The sequence below is a fragment of the Pelobates fuscus genome, chromosome 2 (assembly GCF_036172605.1).
Source record: "Pelobates fuscus isolate aPelFus1 chromosome 2, aPelFus1.pri, whole genome shotgun sequence".
Classification (NCBI taxonomy): domain Eukaryota; kingdom Metazoa; phylum Chordata; class Amphibia; order Anura; family Pelobatidae; genus Pelobates; species Pelobates fuscus.
In genome coordinates this window covers 87,957,331-87,978,747 of record NC_086318.1, presented here as the reverse complement: position 1 = coordinate 87,978,747, position 21,417 = coordinate 87,957,331, and the positions used below count along the sequence as shown (strand labels likewise).

At 40.1% G+C, this 21,417-nt stretch overlaps 1 protein-coding gene across 2 annotated transcripts in view; it reads left to right on the top strand.

The window, feature by feature from the left end:
* The window catches only part of ACSL3 (acyl-CoA synthetase long chain family member 3), a 71,078-nt gene extending 50,153 nt beyond the window's left edge, over nt 1-20,925 (top strand). For both annotated transcript variants that reach the window (XM_063442451.1, XM_063442452.1), the window contains exons 6-15: nt 440-590; nt 1,027-1,150; nt 2,214-2,285; nt 8,938-9,077; nt 11,223-11,395; nt 11,742-11,816; nt 13,308-13,499; nt 14,781-14,895; nt 15,713-15,870; nt 18,483-20,925. In XM_063442451.1, coding sequence (XP_063298521.1) covers nt 440-590; nt 1,027-1,150; nt 2,214-2,285; nt 8,938-9,077; nt 11,223-11,395; nt 11,742-11,816; nt 13,308-13,499; nt 14,781-14,895; nt 15,713-15,870; nt 18,483-18,640 — 1,358 coding nt within the window. In that variant the 3' untranslated portion in view covers nt 18,641-20,925. The remainder of the gene's footprint in view (nt 1-439; nt 591-1,026; nt 1,151-2,213; nt 2,286-8,937; nt 9,078-11,222; nt 11,396-11,741; nt 11,817-13,307; nt 13,500-14,780; nt 14,896-15,712; nt 15,871-18,482) is intronic.
* Nucleotides 20,926-21,417: the final 492 nt, after the last annotated feature.

Here is a 21,417-nt window from a genome sequence, read left to right as displayed (position 1 = left end):
ACTCTATTAACAAATTATGCCCCAAAGGCATTTGCCTGAGATTGCGATATTGTGCATTTTCTGTACGCGCTGAATGCTAACAGACAATACGCCTACAAGGGGAGGATAACTCTTTCCTCCCTCCCTCCGTTCAACATTGGTGTTTTTTGTGTTTTTTCACTCTCCTTTCCCTCGTCTTCCCGCAGCCCGCACATGTGCTCTGAGCCGTGTAAAAGGTCCGTTTAAAGGCTTCTCCATGAAAAGCCTGTGATCGGGCCGCGCACGGCCACAGTGACTACTTTTTAGTAGTGGTTTTACTACTTTTTCCACTAACTGAGGACCTTCTCCAGTGTGCCCATTATTACATATTACACCAGAATGGTCCCCTTCTCAATAGGATCACAGTAACCCTTTAAATTGTATGTGTTTAATACAGCCTTTGCACTCTCTCTCTCCACAGCAAACAAACCGCAGTCCGTTCCTTTGGCGCATGACATTGCAGTGATCATGTATACAAGTGGTTCTACAGGCATTCCAAAAGGTGTCATGATATCTCACAGTAATCTGATCGCTGGCATCACTGGCATGGCACAAAGAATACCCAATCTGGGGTAGGTTACCACTTGGTTTGCAGATCTTAAAACTTGTTCCTGTGTTTTGTGTTTGTTTTTTCTGAGTGCTGGAGCCACTGTTATCACCGGGAGTGACCGTCATGTGCACGTGCGCTCTGGTTTATAGTTCAGGCCAATGAGCACAATATCAAGGAACTTTTGCTTTGTATGTTATGCCTTAACAAACTAGCCCTAATCTTGTAATCACTAAAATCTGCCCAATTTGCTCCTACAACTGGTTCAATGTCTGTACTCTTCAGAGCCTCTGTCTTGCTCACAACTGCAATAAGAGGTTGAGAGCTGTGATACCCAGTGTTTGATAGTGCTGCTTGTTCAGCTAGTCTTATCCTGCGCTTTAATAGATCACATGTGAGGAGTTGGGAACATGTGTAAACGGATTAAAATGGTTCCCCAAAGTGTGTTCTTTTTCTTTCAGGGACACCGATACCTACATTGGCTATTTGCCTTTAGCTCATGTTCTAGAGCTTAGTGCTGAATTGGTTTGCCTTTCCAACGGTTGCCGCGTTGGCTACTCATCACCTCAAACTCTATCTGACCAGGTAATATATGTTTGAAAGGAAATGTCTGATTGTTATTATGTTCAGTAACAGTGTAGAGTCATGTTTAGAATAATTACGTGAGATGCTTTATGTGCAGGCCCTCTGGACAGTTTTTTTTTTTTTTTTTAAAGTGTATAAAGTTCTCTGTGGTAGATACCAAAACAACAACTTAGATGGTACTCTCAGTGGACTCTAGGGCCGTGTTGATAATGAGAGAGGAAATTCGCCTATTACCACAATACACTTCTTCCAACCTGTTAGTTTGTATGAAAGTGGAGCAGATTAATGGGTTGTAAAAAAGATCTCCATTGCACTGTACCAGTTGGTGGTATCACGCAAAACAACTTATTTTGGTCAGTTGATCGATTTCTGACGAACATGATGTGCCTCTTCTTATAAATGGTACCCAGTTAAAAAAGCATGCAAACCAAATGGCTAAGGACTGCTGATTTTAGATATCTCACATATAGCAATCTAGAAAGCCCCTCTATACGGCTGGTTTTATTATAGAAAGAGTCATTCTGGGGCAAAGTGCTTGAAGTGGAAGCCATTACTATTACCTCGCCCCCCAAAAATTTCAGTTTTTGCAAAGCAAGATCTTATAGAACATAATATTATGTACGTTCCTTGTGCTCTTGGCCTTTCGATTGAGCAATAAGGAGAGAAATGTGAACCTACCATAGCTGCACAGTTTGCTCTCTGTCCTTTAGAATATATAGAAAATATTGGAACATGGAGTTCTCTACATTTTATAAATAGTCTTGTGCTTTACTATTGTAAATCTAGTCCTTGAGAGATGAGTGCTGAGAGCTAGTAGGTCAGAATGTATAATTTAACGGTGAGCTGTATACGCACGCACATGGTATGCTTGGTTCTCTTTAGAAGAAGACAAAAATCACTGTGTGAAGGTAATCTCTCTGCTGCGTCATCCCAATGTTATGTTCCAGCCACTATCGTGTGTCTGAGCTCATCCTCACAAGTCTACCAGCTATAAACTGTTCAATATTTTTGTTTACTTTTGGATTTATCACACTTTCCCCACCCCCCTCTCTTCTGCTTGCAGTCCACAAAAATCAAAAAAGGAAGTAAAGGTGATGCATCAGAACTTAAGCCGACCCTCATGGCTGCGGTCCCGGTAAGTTTCTCTGACCTAGTGACCACCTTGTGCTTTTTCTTACGGTAAATGACTGTATATTGCACTCCCCTGACGTTAGGCCATCTTTTACTCACTGTTCCCAGTCTGTTCAGAGTGTGAAAAGAAGCAGGGATAAATATTTACACTTGTAGCCTTCAAGTGGCAGAGACAAAGCCTCTTCCTGCCTTGCATGCCCTGGGTAGCTTTGCTGTCTCCATGTTTAATTTTAGTTTTCCATAAACCAATTGCAGCATAAATGGAAAGCAATACTCTCTTTATAACATGCATTGCATATAGACTGGAAACCATAAATACTGCAGAGCTAGGCAGCAGGAAAAGCAACCCACACTTTCCTCAGTGGAACTATTTCTGTAGGTTGTGACATTGTGAACCTCAGCCAGTTAGTATTCACAAGTTCATCTGGAAAACCTGTGTTGAGAAAAACCAGCAACCTTTGTGAAGCAAATGGAATGAGAGGATATTCCTTTTATGATGTATGGAGGCATCATGTCTGAATCTGCTTTATTCTTTTAAGTTAGTTATTTGCTGGTTTCACTATTTCATTCCTAGAGTGGTATGTCAGACATTCCCCCAAATATGACTCGCTCTCAAACGTGGCTTGTATTTTTTTTTTTTTGTGCTTAGTTTAACCCCTTAAGGACCAAGCTTCATTTGCCTCCTTCACTTAAAGGGCCAAAGCAATTTTTGCTATGTGTGCGCTCAACCGCAGTATCCATCTTTTAAATGTATTGCACCAACACATATTCTATATCATTTTTTTTTTTTTAAAGAGACAGAAAGGGCTTTAATGTCAAAAAAGCCAAATAAAAATCCATAATTCCCGTTGAACTTCTAAAATTAAAAAATCCAGTGCGAAAAAAAGAATCTATCATCACCCAACCAGGGCACCGTGCAGACTGTGCTCTGCAGGGCAGGAAAGGCAGCCTTCCCATGCCCATACAGCCTTCCCATGCCCTGCAATTTGACTTTGAGTGCTCTGATTGATTGGGCCAGGGGAAGACAACAGGTTCTCCTCTGTCTCCCTCACCCTGCCCCCCCTTGTTACTTTTGGCCACTACCCCGCCGATCATGGGTGAGGCAGTATTCCCCCCCCCCCCCCCTTTTTGTTTTATAGGGTATTTAGGGCCCCCACCCGCCGATCTTGGTTTGGAGAGATGACCATAGCTCCCCATGCCGTTGAGTAGCCCTCACTCACGCTGCATGGGTGGGGCTGGGGGAGGACACTATCTCCTCCCCTATTAATTATTTTAGTATATGCCCCACCATGGGGGACCTGTGCTAGGTCACTTTTTACTTGATTTGGGGTGTGGGGTGTTTTTTTTTTTTTTTTTTTTTTTTTTTTTTATTATTATTATTATTATTATTAGTGAGCAGCCTCTGGCTGCTCACTGTTTAGGAGACACGCCCCTACTCGTGGCATAGTGAGTAGGGGCATTCGGGAGTTTTTAATCTCCCTTATACTCATATTGACACTCATAGAATGACAAGGGGGCATGTAGGAAGTGGCGGATATCCCTGCTCGCCTCCGCTTTTAATTTCACATGTTACAAGGAGGGAGCTGTGAGTCGATCTCCCCCTCCTTGTAATAAACTAAACGAAAGAAGAGGACTTCGTTCATTTGTTTGAAATTTCTAGGGATTGACCGATATTGTTTTTTTAGAGCCGATACCGATAATCTGTAAACTTTCAGGCCGATAGCTGATAACTTGCCGATATTCTGTACATTTACCATTTTGAAAAAAATTAACTATTTCTAAAGGTAAATGCACAAAATATACATGCCACATGTTGTGGATGCAGTGTGTTTAGACAGGGGAGCTGTGTGAGTGTTTGTAGTGGATGCTGTGTTTGTAGTGGATGCTGTGTGTGTGTAGTGGATGATGTGTGTGTTTATAATGCAGTGTGTGTTTGTGAAGGGATGTAATTTGTGTAAAATGGGGAGGGTGGGGGGCATTTTTTATTTTAAGTTTATTTTTAATATTTGTTTTATTTATTTTTTTGTCCCCCCTCCCTGTTTGTTACCTGGCCAGGGAGGGGGGCTCTGGCATTCTCTGGTGGTTATGTGGCATGTACTGAGCAGGGGGAGCCCACAGCAAGCTGTTGCTTACCTCCCAGCAGCTTCTCCAGCTCTCCTGTGTAAATCTCACGGCCTGCGTGCCATGCGCAGCGTTGCAATGATAACCCGTGGCAACGCTCTGACGGGCGCAGGCCTCGCGAGATTTACACTGGGGAGCTGCTGTGAGGAAAGTAACAGCTTGCTGCGTGCTCCTCCAGGACCGGCGGGCTTGTAATGGGCCCGGCGGTCCTGGTATGTATTATCAGCATCTCTATTGGCCAATACCGATATTTCTGAAAATGCCGAATATCGGCCGATAATATCGGTAAAATCGATAATTGGTCAATCCCTAGAAATTTCTATTCATTAATTGATTTTTCTGACGAATGAATGAATAGACGAAATTCCCAAAGAAATTTCAGACAATAGAGAATGCCCTAGTGCAGGGGTAGGCAACCTACGGCACTAGTGCCATGCACGGCACTCGAGGTGTCTTTGCACGGCACTCAAGGCGGCTAGAGCCAAACAGGCTCTGGCCTGTCTGGAGTCCCAGTAAAACTTCAGATATCTGCTAATACGAAAAGGTGGTGAAGGACAATCCTCAGTTTATGCATTGCAGCACATAGAGGAAGTGACCTCAGATCACCTCCTCCCAGCACTTGTGAATGGGAATCCACACTGTAGTAGAGCATCACGCAGTTGCTGTTGCAGCTCCTGTCCTTGACATGTACCTGGCCAGCCTGGTCTCCACTGGAACCCAGGGAAGCCACCCACACTGCTAGATATACACAGACCTGCAGAATAAGCCTCCCCTCATACAAATAATACGAACAGCCCACACACAAACATACACACAATCCCCACAAACGCAACACCACTAACAATCCACATACATGCACACAACCCCACATGCAATACCCCAAACAGCCCTCACACACTACCAAACACACACTGTGACATATCCATCTCCACACACACAATCCCACAAGCAGCCCCCATACACAGCCCACATTCATATGTATCATACACAATACCATAAACTACTCATGAACATATACAATGAAATAGCTCATATACGCAGGGCCATCTTTAACGCGGGGCAAACTGGTCAGCTGCTCCGTGAGCTCTGCTGGCCTCAACTAATTCTAACCCTCTGGCCGGTAATCCGCACACTAAGGAGGCCCACCGGGTGGCCCATGCACAAAGGACCACCCGGTGGGCTTTTGTCAGCAGGGGCCCGGTTGCACGCTGAGGCACTTTAACAGCGCAAGCGGGCCCTTTGCTTTTCGGCAGCAGGCTGGGAGGAAGTGACAGCCGCACATCACTTCCTCCCACAAAGAGAGGAGCGCGCGGGAAAGAAGAGTAGGCAGATTGGAGGGGGGCTGGCCAAGAGCGCTAGACCCCAACTCCCAACACCTTCAGCCACCAGCAGGAAAGGTAGCAAACTGGAGGGTGGGTTTTAAAGTGTATGTCTGTGTCAGTATGTCTGTCAGTGTGTGTGTGTCATCTGTGTGTGTCAGTATGTTTGTGTGTCAGTATGTGTCAGTATGTCTTTGTGTGTCAGTATATCTGTGTGTGTGTGTCAGCATGTCTGTGTGTCAGTATGTCTTTGTGTGTGTCAGTATGTGTGTCAGCATGTCTGTGTGTGTGTCAGTATGTCTGTGTGTGTATCTGTGTGTGTGTGTGCAAATTTCAGTGTGTATATATCTCTGTGTGTGTGTATATGTGCATACATCTCAGCATTCACACACTAACACTACACACAAATACACCCCTGCATTAAAATTTCAACACTACGTCCAAACACATGTCTGTGTTACACACCAAAATTATATGTAAATACACCCCTGCATTCAAAAACCAACACTACGCAAATACATGCTTGCAATCACGCCAACACCACATACAAACATATTCCATACAAAAACCTGTTTACATTAAAACACACAAAAACTGCTTAGTGCTAAATACAGACCTGCAAACATGGGTAAATGGTAGAGCCCCAGCTGTCAATGCATTTCTGGAGTTGCCCGACAGATGGGGATCTACCTTTTTAATCACCCGGGCAACAGGGAGACCCCGAAAAATTATTGCACCTCTCTACTTTAGGTCTGCCACTGCATTGAGGTGGAGGATGTGATTGCATGCCTGGGGAGGGGGGACAGGGTCCAGGGGGCCTCAAGCAAATGCTTTGCCCAGGGTCCAGTTACTATTAAAGACGGCCCTGCATATATGCACAAATACAACGATACAAAGCAATTACAGTAAAAATAACACAAGCAGAATACGGCAGCATACACACCTCAATTAAAAAAAAAAAATAAGACCGGCACGCTACGGGACATCACATTCCTATATCGGCACAGTGCCTACCCCTGCCTACCCCTGCCCTAGTGTTTACTGGGCATGCGCCAGAATTTCACAGCACTATCTAGTGTGGGCAGATGACGTGTCCCACAGGGCTTTCAACTGTCCACACAAAGACTGCGTCACCCAGGACCTAGGTCCGGGCACAATATAAAGTAATACCTAGGGGCATTTGGCGGTGACTAGTGGGGCAATTAGATGTAATGGAGTCAGGAGGGGGATTAAAAAAATAAATAAATAAATAAAAATTGATGCGGTCATAACAGTGCCGCTTTAACTACAAATAAACGACTTTAAAATGTGTTTTTTTTTATTTTGTTTTTTTTAATATAACCCCTTACTAACAACACTACATTTTCCAATTTTCCACTGACCTCCACCCAACTAAATCACCAATTTAAAATAAATAATTGTAACCCCTTAGGGTACAAAAAAACTACTAAAATTACAGATCACAGTAAAGTACTGTGATCTGTATTTTGATCACTACCGTGATCAAAGCTTGGTGAAAGCTACACACAAAGTAACTGTCTGATCTGTTTCTTTCCACTTCACAACTCACATGGTGGAGACAGACGTATCACATATTCCAACAGCACTGTGATAACTGTGATTCACTGTCACAGCATTCACATTTGCTGGGACAGTGCGATTTGCTTTTGTTGATCTGCGTTAATTGGTAGTTGGCGAAATTATTCCATCATTGGTCCTCTTGGCACGGACTGCCATGACGGAATAATTCCATCATTATTATTAAGGGGTTAATGTACACCACATGGTTCCACAATGTTATGTCGTCTTTACAGCAGGAAGAGAGAAAAGCTAGGAAATGGTTCCCCAATGGTACCCTAAGCACGATCTCTGATGTTTTTTGGCGACCCACTTCTGGAAACATGCAATGTTCCCATAAAGAGCAGCATTATTTGCGGCTACCTACAGCTGCACAAGGCTATGTCAGGACACTTCTGACTAAATTAATTGCTTCACCTGTGCTGTAAGTGTATTCTCCAGATTGGCTGTCTGGCACACATGGGTACCAGAGATACCAGACCTCCTTTAAAGCTTCACTTCACCAGTGATGTTGATAGGCACGAAGGCTTTCTGTAACTCATTGTCTGGGTTTGCTGTTTCTCTCATGCAGAGACAGCCAGCCTGAATTTTGGTTCTGTTCTGCCCTTTTGGGTGGAATCAGGCTGATATGCGAACGATGAGCTAAAACCAGCTTGAGAGCTGAGCAGGGACCTACCGAAGGGCAGGCTATTTGAGCTGTTGTCTGTTCTCGGTACTCTCTAGCACCTTGTTTTTTGTTTTTTTTTTGTTTTTTTTTGTTTTTTTTTTGCTCTATGTGGCTCATGCCCCAGATTCATACCGCCCAGTTTTGGGAGGTATGCCTCAAAGAAAACCATTTCCTTTGTGAAAGAAAACTCACGGCTTTTGTTCCTGCGTTTTCCAGCTGAGGATAGTGGGATTCATTCAAAAATGAGTGTCTCAGACTCAGAAGTCTTTTAACTCAGAAAGTGCTTCTGTTTCTCCCCAACCCCTGAATGGGAAGCGGTCCAGGATCAAGAGTTGCATTGACCTGTACAGCAAAGTCCGACTCATCTTATTACTGCTGTATACATCCCATAAACATCTGATTAACACAGGAATTTATAGGATATGTACTTAGAAACAACAGTCTTCAGGAGCCGCTATCAGACGGTTATTGCAGAACTCCAGAAAGGGTCCCTTACCTGATTGCATGGACAACGTCCTTTTTAAACCTCTGGATTAAGTGACCACTTGGATTAAGTGAGGTCAAATCACTTCTTCCTAGTATTCGTGGAAGCCATGTGGGCAGTGAAAAAGGCACCAAACAGCCCTCTACCAACCTGATCCCCCTCTGGGCAGCTGCCCTCCAGGTGTAAAGTGGCAACTAAAAAGGAGCATTGCTAAATTAAATGTATATGTGTAGCATAGAAGGTGTTTACCAATGTAATCTCTCTCTCTCTCTCTCTCTCTCTCTCTCTCTCTCTCTCTCTCTCCCTCTCTCCCTCTCCTCCCCCTCCCCAATAAATTACATGGTAACCACTGAGTGCAGCATATTTCAGAAGGTAAATTCCCATATTATGAAACTATTGCAGTAACATGATAGCCGTACATTGGTAATTTGTTTTGACTTGTCATTTCTCCTCTGTCGCTGACTCATTCAATTTTTTTCCCCCCTAGGAAATTATGGATAGGATTTACAAGAATGTGATGAGCAAAGTTGCCACCATGAGTCCAATCCAGAAAGGCCTTTTTTCTCTGGCTTACAACTACAAAATGAAACAGATCTCCAGAGGCTACAGTACTCCGTTATGTGACAGGTATATCCTGGCTTAATTCAGACAAAATCCCAGCCTGATTTTATTTATTTTTGCTTGCTGTGATTCTAAAGGAAATGCCCCTCATTAGATTACTGGGCCCTGTTAAATAAAGGAAAAAAGTTAAACTCTCCTTTTATAAAGCACCTTCTTAGCCTTACCCTGGTAGTTGCTCCTTCCCTTCTTAGACCATCATTATTGATCACTGGCCAATCCACTGCATTGGAGGCCTACGGTGCATGCAGAGTAATTGCCATAGTCCACATTAAATCCATTGCTTTTCTATGAGAACCATTAGCAGTTTTGGGCAACACCAAATGTGAGGACTTTTTCAGTAATTGAAAGTCTTCACGAGGAAATGCCACGAGAGGCATTTTCCGTGACCAATGTGAACATGGCTTATATCAGAAATGGTAATGTTTACTGCCCGGATCTTTACACCAAAACTACTACTTTAAGATGGTTACTGGTATGTCCCTTTAAATATCCAGCAAGTTTACCAGCATGTGATGTGTTCCTACACATTAAATGATTACTCTTTTACATCTGGCTCTTTCTTTTTGGAATGCAAAATGTGCTCCTTATTTTCACTTGGAATTCCTGTGCCCTTTTTTTTGGTCCTTCCATTGATCCCAAAATACACTATACATGTCTATATTTATTTTTAATTATTCTGTGGTAAAAGTAGCCATAAAATAGTCCGTAGGATACAATGTTTTTTATATTCTTCGTTTATAGTAGTTTTCTTTTGACCTGTAACGTTCATCTAAAGTATGTTGCACAAAGCTTTTTTTTGTGTGTGCTTATGTGCCTTTCTTTTCCATTCTCTGAAAAATCAATGGGAGTGCTTTTAGTGTGATTTTTTTTTTTTTTTTTTTTTTTTTTTAAATGTGGATCACCAAATATATCACCGTATAACAGAAACCCTTGTTGTACCAACCCTCCCTCTCATTTCATATGTCATTTAAGTTTAAAAGTTCAGTGGCTCAGTGTTCTAGCAGCATGATAACAGACTGCATTTGCTCATCTCTTTTGTAGCTAGTTAAGAGCAAACCTTTCCGATTCCATGTATACATTAAGCCGTGGTCTTTCACAGATGCCTTGTGTCTTTTATCTTTATAGAATGTCCGTTGTTTACCATTATTGGGATTTTTCTTTTTGTTGTTTGGTGTGTGCGCATTATACATTTCCATTATTTCCCTCTCCCCCTTGGGAAGCTTTTAAAGCCACGTCAGTCATTTTAATGTTGATGACCGTATATTGTTTAGCAGTATCAAGTCTGGATAGAAAACCATGGTGAGTGAAGTTATTCGCTAAAGATTTGTATATCTTCCTGATGCTTGTGATGAGATCTTATTTAGTATAACCACAAGTTTTTATTAAAAAAAAAAAAAAGGCAGCAGCTTTACATAAGCTCAGTTTTTAATATCCTTGCTCTCAAACTCCCATCACTTGTGAATGGACGGATGGGCAAGTCTTCGGCCCCAATTTATAACAAAACGTCCAATAGAATGTACCTGTTTACTATATAAAACCTCAATGTACATTCAAATAACTGTTTTAAATACCGTGATTTTAATGATACTTTAACTTGGGGAATATGTTTGTTTCAAATACGAGTAAGATCTTATTTAGGACATTTAGAGTCATGGTTATTATACAAATGATCACTTGTAGGGCATTGTAAAGACCCCACTTCCCAAGGCTTACATATCTGCTTTTATGATGGCACCTGTTGTGAGAGGTCCATATTATCTGCAGCTCCTGACCGTTTCATATGCCAGGCTCTCAGATTACTGAAAAGGGGGGAGTCATCGATCCAGTGAGAATGCAGGATCCTCAAAATCTCATCAGATGCCAGAGATATCTACTATCACAACCGAAATGACGTGATTTAAGCCGTTTTTAAATCCCATCTTTTGAGACACTGCAATTCCAAACCCAGTTTTTTTTTTGTTTGTTTTTTAGTTTTTGTTTATTTTGGTGACAATGCTACTTTAAGGGTAAATTTTTTTAAGACTATTTAAAATAAGAAAAAACTGTTAGACGGACAATTCAATGTGAACGTCTGTACCATAACAGGCAAATAATATACTGTATATAATTAAAAATAAAATCAAAACAAGCTTTCCTATTCACTGTTTCCAGGATTGTGTTTCGGAAGGTGAGGAAACTGTTGGGTGGAAAAATGCGAGTCTTGCTATCTGGTGGAGCCCCTCTTTCAGCTGCCACCCAACGATTCATGAATATCTGTTTCTGCTGTCCGGTGGGCCAGGGCTATGGCTTGACAGAGACATGTGGAGCTGGGACTATAACAGAAAGTGAGTGTGAACAGTTCTCTGGCATTCGATAAGCACATTTTTACAGATGTATAGAAATATATGGCTCAAGTGTGCCAAAAAAATAATTATTGACCAGATTAATCACACTTCTTTGAATTGGAAAGAAAAGAAAATCTGATTAGATTACTGCCTTTGGCAACAGTTATCAGATATACCAGTACATTTTTCATAAACGGCAAAGAGTCTCCACATTTCCATGCAGAATCTGTTGATCAATCTATGATTTAAGTTGTTGTATTGTGAGATAGTAGTAGGCTTGACCGTAAATGATTTGTTCTCCTTGTAGATTGGTTTTATACTTGCTAACAGCTTTTACATTTCACAGTGACTGATTACAGCACGGGGAGAGTAGGAGCACCTCTGATCTGTAGTGAAATAAAACTCAAAAACTGGGAAGAAGGTAATATTCCTGCACACGTATTGTTATATACTTTCTGCATTTATGTTTCACTGACCCACAAAGTTTTGTTATGTATTGTAATATTATGACAAGTTAGCTAAAATTAGGATTCACTAACTAAGGGCTGTTTATGTGTGTATGTGGGTGTGTATAGATATGTGTAAAGCGTGTGTTAGGAATTAGAATCTTTTTCAAAACATGTCCAGGGATAACCTTTATAACACCATCACTTACCTTGTGGTATATACTTCTGTATTTCTCAGCTGGAGTATGGAGTTTGGCATTACAACACACATGTGCACCATCATGTAATTTTATTTGTTAGACCTGATCAAGATCGATGTGTGTATGTGTCTTGTGTATATATTATAATATAAAATGTTTTACCTAGATGGGATGACTGCTACATCAGATTTGAGTCTTGTAGTATGAGTCGTTGGGCTTTAGATAGAGACTGAGGTTTTAGGAGTAAGTTGGGTAGATCCTTGCAGGGAGAATGGGTGTTCGAAATATAAAGACGACTGTGTTTGACATAAGATCATTATGGAGTTGAATGTTGTTGCTGAAGATTAATACATATAGGTTGTCATGGATTTAATTTAAATATGAAACATTTCTGTGATGTATAATTGTTAATCTTAGTTTCATGTGTTTTGGTCACTTGTGACAGTGATATAATTGACTAAACCTTTAAAGTGCAAGATAATTTGTTATAGTCAAACAGAGACAGATTTCTTAACACTGTATACATGTTCCCAGGGGCTCTTTGATTGACGAAGCGTGCCAAAATACACATACAAAAATCAGTCTTTCTCAAGTAGATGATAGTTTACTGTGAACATACACAAAATCTGCTGCTCTGCATAACCAGTAGGAGTCAACAGTCTTAGACTCGCATTGTGTGTTTTCAACTCAATGTATTTTAAAGTAGACCTGAGATCTCCATTTGTTGGCATTCTGAAAAAGTCACATTTAATAACTCATTTAACCCGTACAAAAGCAGTTCGAACTTTTTCAGAGGTTGCATTGTTCAGATGGTATGTGTGCTCTGCGGTACTTTAACCCCTTAAGGACCAAACTTCTGGAATAAAAGGGAATCATGACATTTCAGACATGTCATGTGTCCTTAAGGGGTTAGATCTTTGTGGCTATTAAATTAACTCCATAGTACATAGCATGAAGGAGTCCAGTTTTAATCTTTATTTTGTAAGTGATGGTAACTGAATGGATTTATTCACTGATGCTTGAAAAGTAACCTCCTATGTCTACCTCACCCAAGAGTAAAGCATTGTGGGGCACAATATAGATGTTGCTAGGTAAACCTGGAATTTCAGTGAGCCAGGCATTGCAAATTGAGGAATATTATTGCTCATCTATTAATTTCACATCATCCTCAGAAAACCTGTTTGTAGTGCGTCGGTTATTTGTGTTTAAAAATGTTAGAATGCTGTATTTATTATAGTTCCTAAGTACTACAAACTACTTCTACAGGTGGCTACTACAATACAGATGAGCCGTACCCAAGAGGAGAAATCCTGATTGGTGGTCCAAATGTTACAATGGGCTACTATAAATATGATGCAAAGACTAAGGAAGACTTCTATGTGGATAAAAATGGGCAAAGATGGTTTTGCACAGGTGACATTGGAGAGTTTCATGAAGATGGCTGCTTAAAAATCATTGGTGAGTGCAGGACCAAATGTCCTTTGCTGGGGCACATTCGCAGGGATTACTAGAAGAGAAGAGGGCATTTTCTATTTCTTTCTTTAAATGTTAAAGGCACAGTTTAATGGTTATAATTATGTAATTAAAGAAAACATATGGTTTGTCTTGGGTGGGGTGTTTATCTTTTTTGTATACGTTTTTCAAAAAGCTGCTCAAGACCCTGATATTAATGTAACCCTCGGCATTATCTCATTTTCAAAACCCGATAAAGGGTGTTATGCATGCCAATGAGTTAAACTATACATTACTACTTTGCTTGATAGTAGTTACAACATTGTATAAGAAATAATCCCTCATTATTCAGTTACTTAGAAGAAACCTACAGCTGTTAGTGTACTTTTCCAGTGTGGTGTTTTTAAAATAATTTTCCTTTTTTTTTTTTCTAATAATGTAAGTTTAGCTATTGAAGTGATGCTCCAAGCACCTTAACCACTGGGGTGTGTAGTGTTTGGAGGCCATGAGTGCAGTCACAGCTCAAAAAACAAAGCAGACTGCTTGCTTTCCCCCCTCTTTCCTCCCCCCCCCCCCCCTTTGTTTCTCTTCATAATAATTGAACAATGTTATCATTTAATTTACTATTAAAAAGAGGATTCTTTCACTCAACTAGGTAATTTTGTTCTTGTTTTTAGCTTGAAATGTTAAATCCAATATATATGTATTGGCTATGTGCGATGACAACTTGTAATCCTAAGGTACAAAGTTCAATTTATAGCCTGATAACGTCTTTCACATTTCCCTTAGCCTTTCTATAACTGGAGAAGCCCACAAAGCTTTCTAGCCACAGCTAATTGTAGCCGCTCTCTGTAATCACTAGATTGGATTAGTTCTTACTAATGGAACCTTAACCTCTTTGACCCTGGGTTGTAGACCTCATGTGCACCATCTTTTTTTTTAAATGTATTTATTTTTATTTGACAAGGGAGCAGAGATTTGGAAAACCATTGCAACATTTATATATGAGTGTTAAACAATGTACTCCCACAAACCAATGTCCCATCATAAATATTGACCCTCAAACCAGGACTGGGGTTGTAGAAGATAAGTAAGCAGAGTGATTTGGTGCATTCACAAGCCCAGGGATCTTTGCACAAGAGTTACTTTATTAGGGTCTGAGAAGTTAACATGGTACTTATAACCTGCCCTAAGGCATAATATTATTTATAACGGATAAAAAGTATCTTAATCTGGCTTGGTAACGCTTACTCTGAGATGTCTTGTTTGTGGTCTGGTTTCTTGTAGATAGGAAGAAAGACTTGGTGAAGCTCCAGGCTGGTGAATATGTTTCTCTGGGTAAAGTGGAGTCTGCTCTGAAGAACCTCCCTCTTGTGGATAATATATGTGCATATGCAAACAGGTAAAGATACCGTTCCGTCACGTGTAATAGTAAAGTAAGACCGCTGATTTAGAAATGTTCAAAGGACTGTATGTACAGGGTGGACCGTAAGTCCTTACCCATCTGGCACACGTATACACAGGATACATAAGCTATATGGATGGGTAAGGACGTACAGGCCACCCTGTACAGTTGTCCTTGTATTCACACCAACATGGTTTCTCTCTATAATTTTATTAAATAAAATCTTCGTATTTAGAGTGATTTCTGGTTTTGAAATACATTGCTATTTGTTCCTAAAATGTTTGTGTATATTACACATAATTGTACCTCTTCACACAAACTTTGACGTTGTGTGAGCTGTGCAACTATGACACATCCTGAGTGGGTCTCAAATGATTCCCTAAAAGATATTTTCAAATGAACACTCAATTCTTCCGTTTGCTTAAACATGTACATGTGACTCTACGCATGTAATCCCAGCGTAAAGGGAAACTGCAGTCACCATAACCACTGCTTTGTACTGTAGTGGTTATGGTGCCAGAAAACTGTCCTATTTACATACCTGCTATTTTTCTCTTAATTTGCCATAGAATTCCACCTCCTTCACATTGATATCGTATTGGAAAGGCTAGCCGCTCCATTGAGCCATCCAAACACTTGGACAGCATGAGCATGCATAGACTGCACACACTAGTCAAACAAGTCATCTTTACTTGTAGCAACAAGTGAACATACACACACTGCAGTTCCCTACCTGGCTTAGAGCGATGAGTAAAATGGGGAATCATGCCTTGTTCACACTGTTATAAACAAATAAATTTTTTATACAATTTAGTGATCAGTCGTATGTGATCGGTTTTGTGGTGCCGAATCAAAAGGAATTGTCAATTCTGGCTGCACAGAAAGGCGTAGAAGGAAGCTTTGAATCTCTCTGCAACAACCCGACTATGGAGAAAGAAGTGTTGAATGCACTGAGAGGGTCTCCTGCAGCAGGTGAGCACACATAGTCAGGCAGCTAGAATTCAACTTTACCCTACAGCTGTGCTAGAAATGTGAAATTTAGGCATAGACTTTCAAAAATCCATACTCCTGTTTAAAGAAGAATGTGTTGTTATATAATAAAACCTCAATAGAGGATCTGTATTTATTACAAAGAGTACCACTAGGTGGAATATGTTTTTTTTCAATACATTTCAAAAGCAATTATACAATCAACAATACCAGATTTAACAGATCAGCTGTTAAAGGGACACTATAGGCACCCATACCACGTTATGTAATTGAAGTAGTCTGGGTGCAGTGCCCGGTCTCTTTAACCCAGCGATATAAAAACATTGCAGTTTCTGATTTCTTCCAGACAACCACTAGAGTTGCTTCCTGGTCCCCAATAGAATTTTAGTCTGTTACTGTTGGATGTCCTCATGTTCTGCATGAGAGTGTCTTACATCTTCAAATTCCCCATAGGCATACAATGTTTCAATACTTTCCTATGGGGAAGCTTTAATACGAGTGCCACTCATGTGCATTAGGTCCAACCATCACTGTGACATCACGGGAAGAGGAGAGCTAGCCAGTGCCGAGGGACCCTCATTGTTGGCAAGTTTAAAAAAGTTTTTTTTAGCCTTTTAATCATCAGATGATGGGGGGTGGGACTTATACAGTTTTGCCCAACGCTATAGTGTTCCTTTAATGTTGCATCCTTCAAAAGAATATACATAGCGTTTATCCCTTTCTAACTAGATGTTTGCATCCAAGGATGACTAAGGCAACTTGCCTGTCTCCATTCTTCCATCACCACATTGTATTCTTTATATACTGGATGCTGGTGGCAGGCATGGGATTTCATTTAGCATTTTTTAAGTACTGCTTTTCCTCCTTCTGGGGAAAAAGTGACACTTTGAATATCCAGTGCAATATTTTCTTTTTACAGTTTCGAATTAAACCCATCCCAGTGGATTGTGTCATTCAAATTCTAACATATCTAAAATATATAATTTATGTGAAAAATAGTGACCAACTTAAAATTTGACTAAAAATGTTTTCTTAATGTTGGAATCTGCTTTTAAACCATACTGGTTTCAACTTTCTTATTTCCAAATTCCCCAGACTCTCTTTTGGTGTTTAAACAGCTGTCAATGGGCAGCTGCAACAGTTTTCCAAAAACGTTGAGTCCTCAACCTTTTGTGGGAATTTTAGTGTATTAAATGACCGGCTGTGTGTGCTTCTAAACATTTCTGAACAGTTTTCTGGACGAATTGATCCATAGTGTTTAATCTTCATATTTAAAGGTAACCTGATATAACTTACCTCATTCTTCGATCCAGGGCTGCTATGTCCTCAGAGGTGGATGCTATGCTTCTGTAACACCCACCTGTTTTCTGCCAGGTCTCCCCAGTGATGCTTTCCCAAGCAGGGCAGACCTCCTCTACGACGCCAACAATCTGGCTTCATTGTCAGCATGCCGTCATCTGAACGGGGTGACATCGCAGTTCTTTTGAACCGTAGCCAGCGCTAGCAGCGTCGGCTAGTGTGTTACCCAGAAATAAGTAAATAAATGTTGCTCTTATAACTGCCTTATGAGTTTCATGCAAACCAGCAAATTGCCCCCCCCCCCCCCCCGCCCTCCCCCAACCCCAGGTTCTTGTGTTGATGCTTTGGACCACCACTGTTGCTTTCAACCGAATTTCAAACATACACCTAAATTAAAGGCTCCGTGGAGGATTCCAGCATAAAAAATCCAAACGATCCTGGATAAACCTTTTCTTTCAATTTATTGATTCTTTACAAAACTTCACATAATAGTACATATATTGGAGGACCACGTTAGCCCTCCTTACATGGTTCATGCAGTAAACCTACACTTAATCATAAGAATCGGAGTCATGAGAGAAACACACCTATTTAATCTGCAATTTGTTAATTGTTGCAGCTCACCAGCCAATTAGTTTCCAGAATAGAGAGGTGTTTTTTTTGGTTAGCTTTTTATGTTTTCTTATTTAGTGGGCTATGTCATATTTGTTTTATGTTCTTTAAGTTTTGTGTCACTGGCATATTTTATTGCTTTAAGAGAACATTGTTTTTGTTTAGTTACTTTATTTTATGGTGTTGTATACAGTCTTTAGAGTTTTGTCAGTTCAGGTGCTTGTGGTATGATCGCATGTTTTGATTTATACTATATGGTGTTGTATGAGTTGCTGTTTTGTGGTTTGTTTCCCCTCCCCCACCCTATTATTCTTTTTGTTCTTTGTCCTGGAATCCTCTGTGGAGCTTTTGCATTATGTGTATGTAGTGGGTTAGCACATGCACTATGGTTGCTATGTGAGGAGAGAGCAGAAGGACCGCCTTTGTGAGGTATTTTCTGCTCTTCCTTGTCAATCAGTTCTTCGGCATAGACTATGTTAAGAATTGATTGACAGGTGTGTGAAAAACAATTTTAAATAGGTTTTCTCCCAATCTCATACATTTACTAACAAATCTGATGGCACAATTAAAGATCGAATTTAATGCTCTTTAAAAAGAAGAAGGAAAAAAAAAAAACCTGCTATACCAGTTTCAGTTCTGAGTTTTATTTATTTATGTATTTTTTATTTTTTTATTTTTTCCAGCTACTCTTGAAAAGTTTGAGATCCCAGCAAAGATCCGTCTTGTTGCGGAACCCTGGACACCAGAGACTGGACTAGTGACGGATGCTTTTAAACTTAAACGGAAGGAACTCAAAAGTCACTACCAAGAAGATATAGAGCGGATGTATGGGGGAAAATGAAACCGGAGTCTTCTCCTACATCCACCTCTAGTGTGAGAATGGAATGATTATTAACTTATTACACCTGTTGCAGGCTTCTTTAGCAGTGGTTGGGACCAGTAGGCTTTACATCATACTGCTGGGGAAAAAAGGACATCAAATGGAAAAACTTGAATTCCCATACATAAATATTATATAACCAAACCCCATATAAAAACTTTCCATTCAACCGTGAAATAGATTATTTTCATTCTTCGTTAATTGTTGGATTTTCAGGTATAAAATATACATCATATTTTTAGACTTGTACTCTCTTTGACCAGCCAGGCTTTAAAAAAATGCAAATATTAGTACCGTCCTCTGGCCAATGTCTCTGCCTTACATGTTTGATTCCTTTAGATCTGTAAACCAAATGTAAAACTGTTTCTCCTTTCTGTATGGTGTTCAAAGGATGTGTGAATGCAACAGCACATGTGGATGAAAACTCATCATTGTATTTTTGTTTTTCCAAAAGTTTTGTTATCTTGTATTTGATGCAGCAGTCCTTCTTTCCACCTCTGAAAAGCAACGGCTGTACATTTTAGATTCTTATTTCAATATATATTTCTACTTTAGATGGGTTCCTTCTATTTTTCGTTCGCCTTTGCTGAACTCCAGTGATGCTTGCCTCACAGCGGTTTGCAATATCCTTGGTCTAGTTTGTCTTTGTTTTAGTTTTTCTTATTGGTATGTTGGTTGAAGCATGCAGAATATAACATTACAATTGTACAAAATGGTTATCTCATGACTAATCTTCTAAGGCTGCTTGTTATGTTTAGCTGCCAAATTGGGGACCATATAAAACCACAAGGAGGCATCAAACTCTGGTCATTAGAATCTTGGAAACATGTAGTTTAACCTGTTTCCATCCTTACCTGTAAAATAGTGTGTGAGATGTAGTCAGAGACCAGTTTAGCCATCCCAGACCTAGATAAGTGATAAGGAACTTCCTGGCACTGCATCTGTTTTAGACTAGTTCTCATTGCTTCTTGGTATTATAGGAAATGCCCACAAATTCTGTATTGTTGAAGCTTTACTGTTTTGTTTATAGTCTCCAAATTCATACTACATTCTATGAAGAATGTTTGCTTTCTAATAAGATTTGAAATGTTGGAGATATTTCACTTCTTTTTGTATCTAGAGCCTGTTTATCTGCTGCATATTAAAGTGTCTTAGAACCGAAGCTAGCCAAGCCATTTCAGGAGAGCACCCTAGTTCTTCAGTGGCCAGTGTTTTGCCTTGTGGGCTACTCTTGCCTTAGACCAGTGGGAGGTAACAGACACCACTCCTGAATTTGTAGACTACATCTCACATAATGCTCACAGCCATAATGCTGGCAAAGCACCAGGAGAGATGTAGTCCACACCATCGGGAGTGCTGAACGTTGCCTGCCCCTACCGTAGAACAAACATTAGATTTTGCACCAAAGTATAGTCTCCAGTGATTAACAGTTATTTATTTACTGGTCCTGATATCGTACTTTCCATCGCAAAGAAATATGCGAACAAAATCAACTTTCTCATGGTTTTCACCTCATTCATGGGCTGCTGCTTTAAATATAAAGATTTTTAAAAAGTGTACACCTGAGGAACAGGTGCCATTGTATAGTGTGAAAATGTAAACCGATCAAAAACATTGATAAGACTGATTCTGGTCTCTAACTTATTGCATTGTTTCCTCTTGGCCTATTGAACTATATTTGAAAGTTTTGTAAAGTATGTAAATGTGTCTTGTTATATAAAGTTTCTTCTCTTTGTAACATTTTATGTGTATATTAAGGAATTGGCTTACTCCGACCATGTAAAACAATCCCATTCAAGAAGAGAAAAATGCCCCTGCCTTCTTTCAGCATGTATTTTCTTAGTCCCTTTTCTTGTAGGCAAAGTGTCACCAGTGTCTAAACAATCTGATTCCCCATCTTTATTATTGTTGGCCAGCCGTTTTCTGTCATTTTATTTGACCTCTTGCCTATGGAAAGGAGCCATGTTGGTGTATCCATTCATGCTTGCATGATATAGGTTGGGTGTCATCGGAAACTGTTAAAGCAGGAATTTGTGAAATTTTTCTTTACATTTTACTGATATTGTAGCGCTCATATTTGCGTGGTGTTCAAAAATCCACCATATCAGTTTGGTAGTAGTTACTGGACGGACTCTGTTTATAATTTCAAACCTCTAGCCTAGATCAAGATTGCAAATACATCTTTCTTCCAGACTGATTTTTGTGCACACTGTGATCCTCCATTAAAACTGACATTTTCTACATTGCTTATATATAACTTGTATGTCCTTCTTCAAGGTACCTTCATGGTTCCTTGGTTCTTTTACAGTGTAAAACATTATGTTCTTATAGTGGCATCTACATAACCTTGAATATATTGGTTTTGTACTTGACTGCTGGGTGAGTTACTTTTTAGGAAGGTTATTTTATTTAAGTGTAAATCTGGGCTACTCAATCCATTTCTCTGGGCTGCGCTATGGGTCTAGTGTTTGATTACCCAATTCTGTAACGCTGGAAAAATCTGTAAAACCTGTCGTGGTCCTTCGAACAAAAAATGCACCTTCCTAGTAAATGCTGGTTTTTCAGTCCTTCAGGAAAAACAAATTAATTTACCCCTGTGACACCTCTACACGATTCTCCAGGCTCCCTTAAGCAGGCTCTGACAAGTATGCTGAGGTATTAAATTAAATTAAATTAAAAAGTGCAGAGTAAGAGCATGCAGAACCCTCAGGCACTGTCTAAGAAATATATATGATACT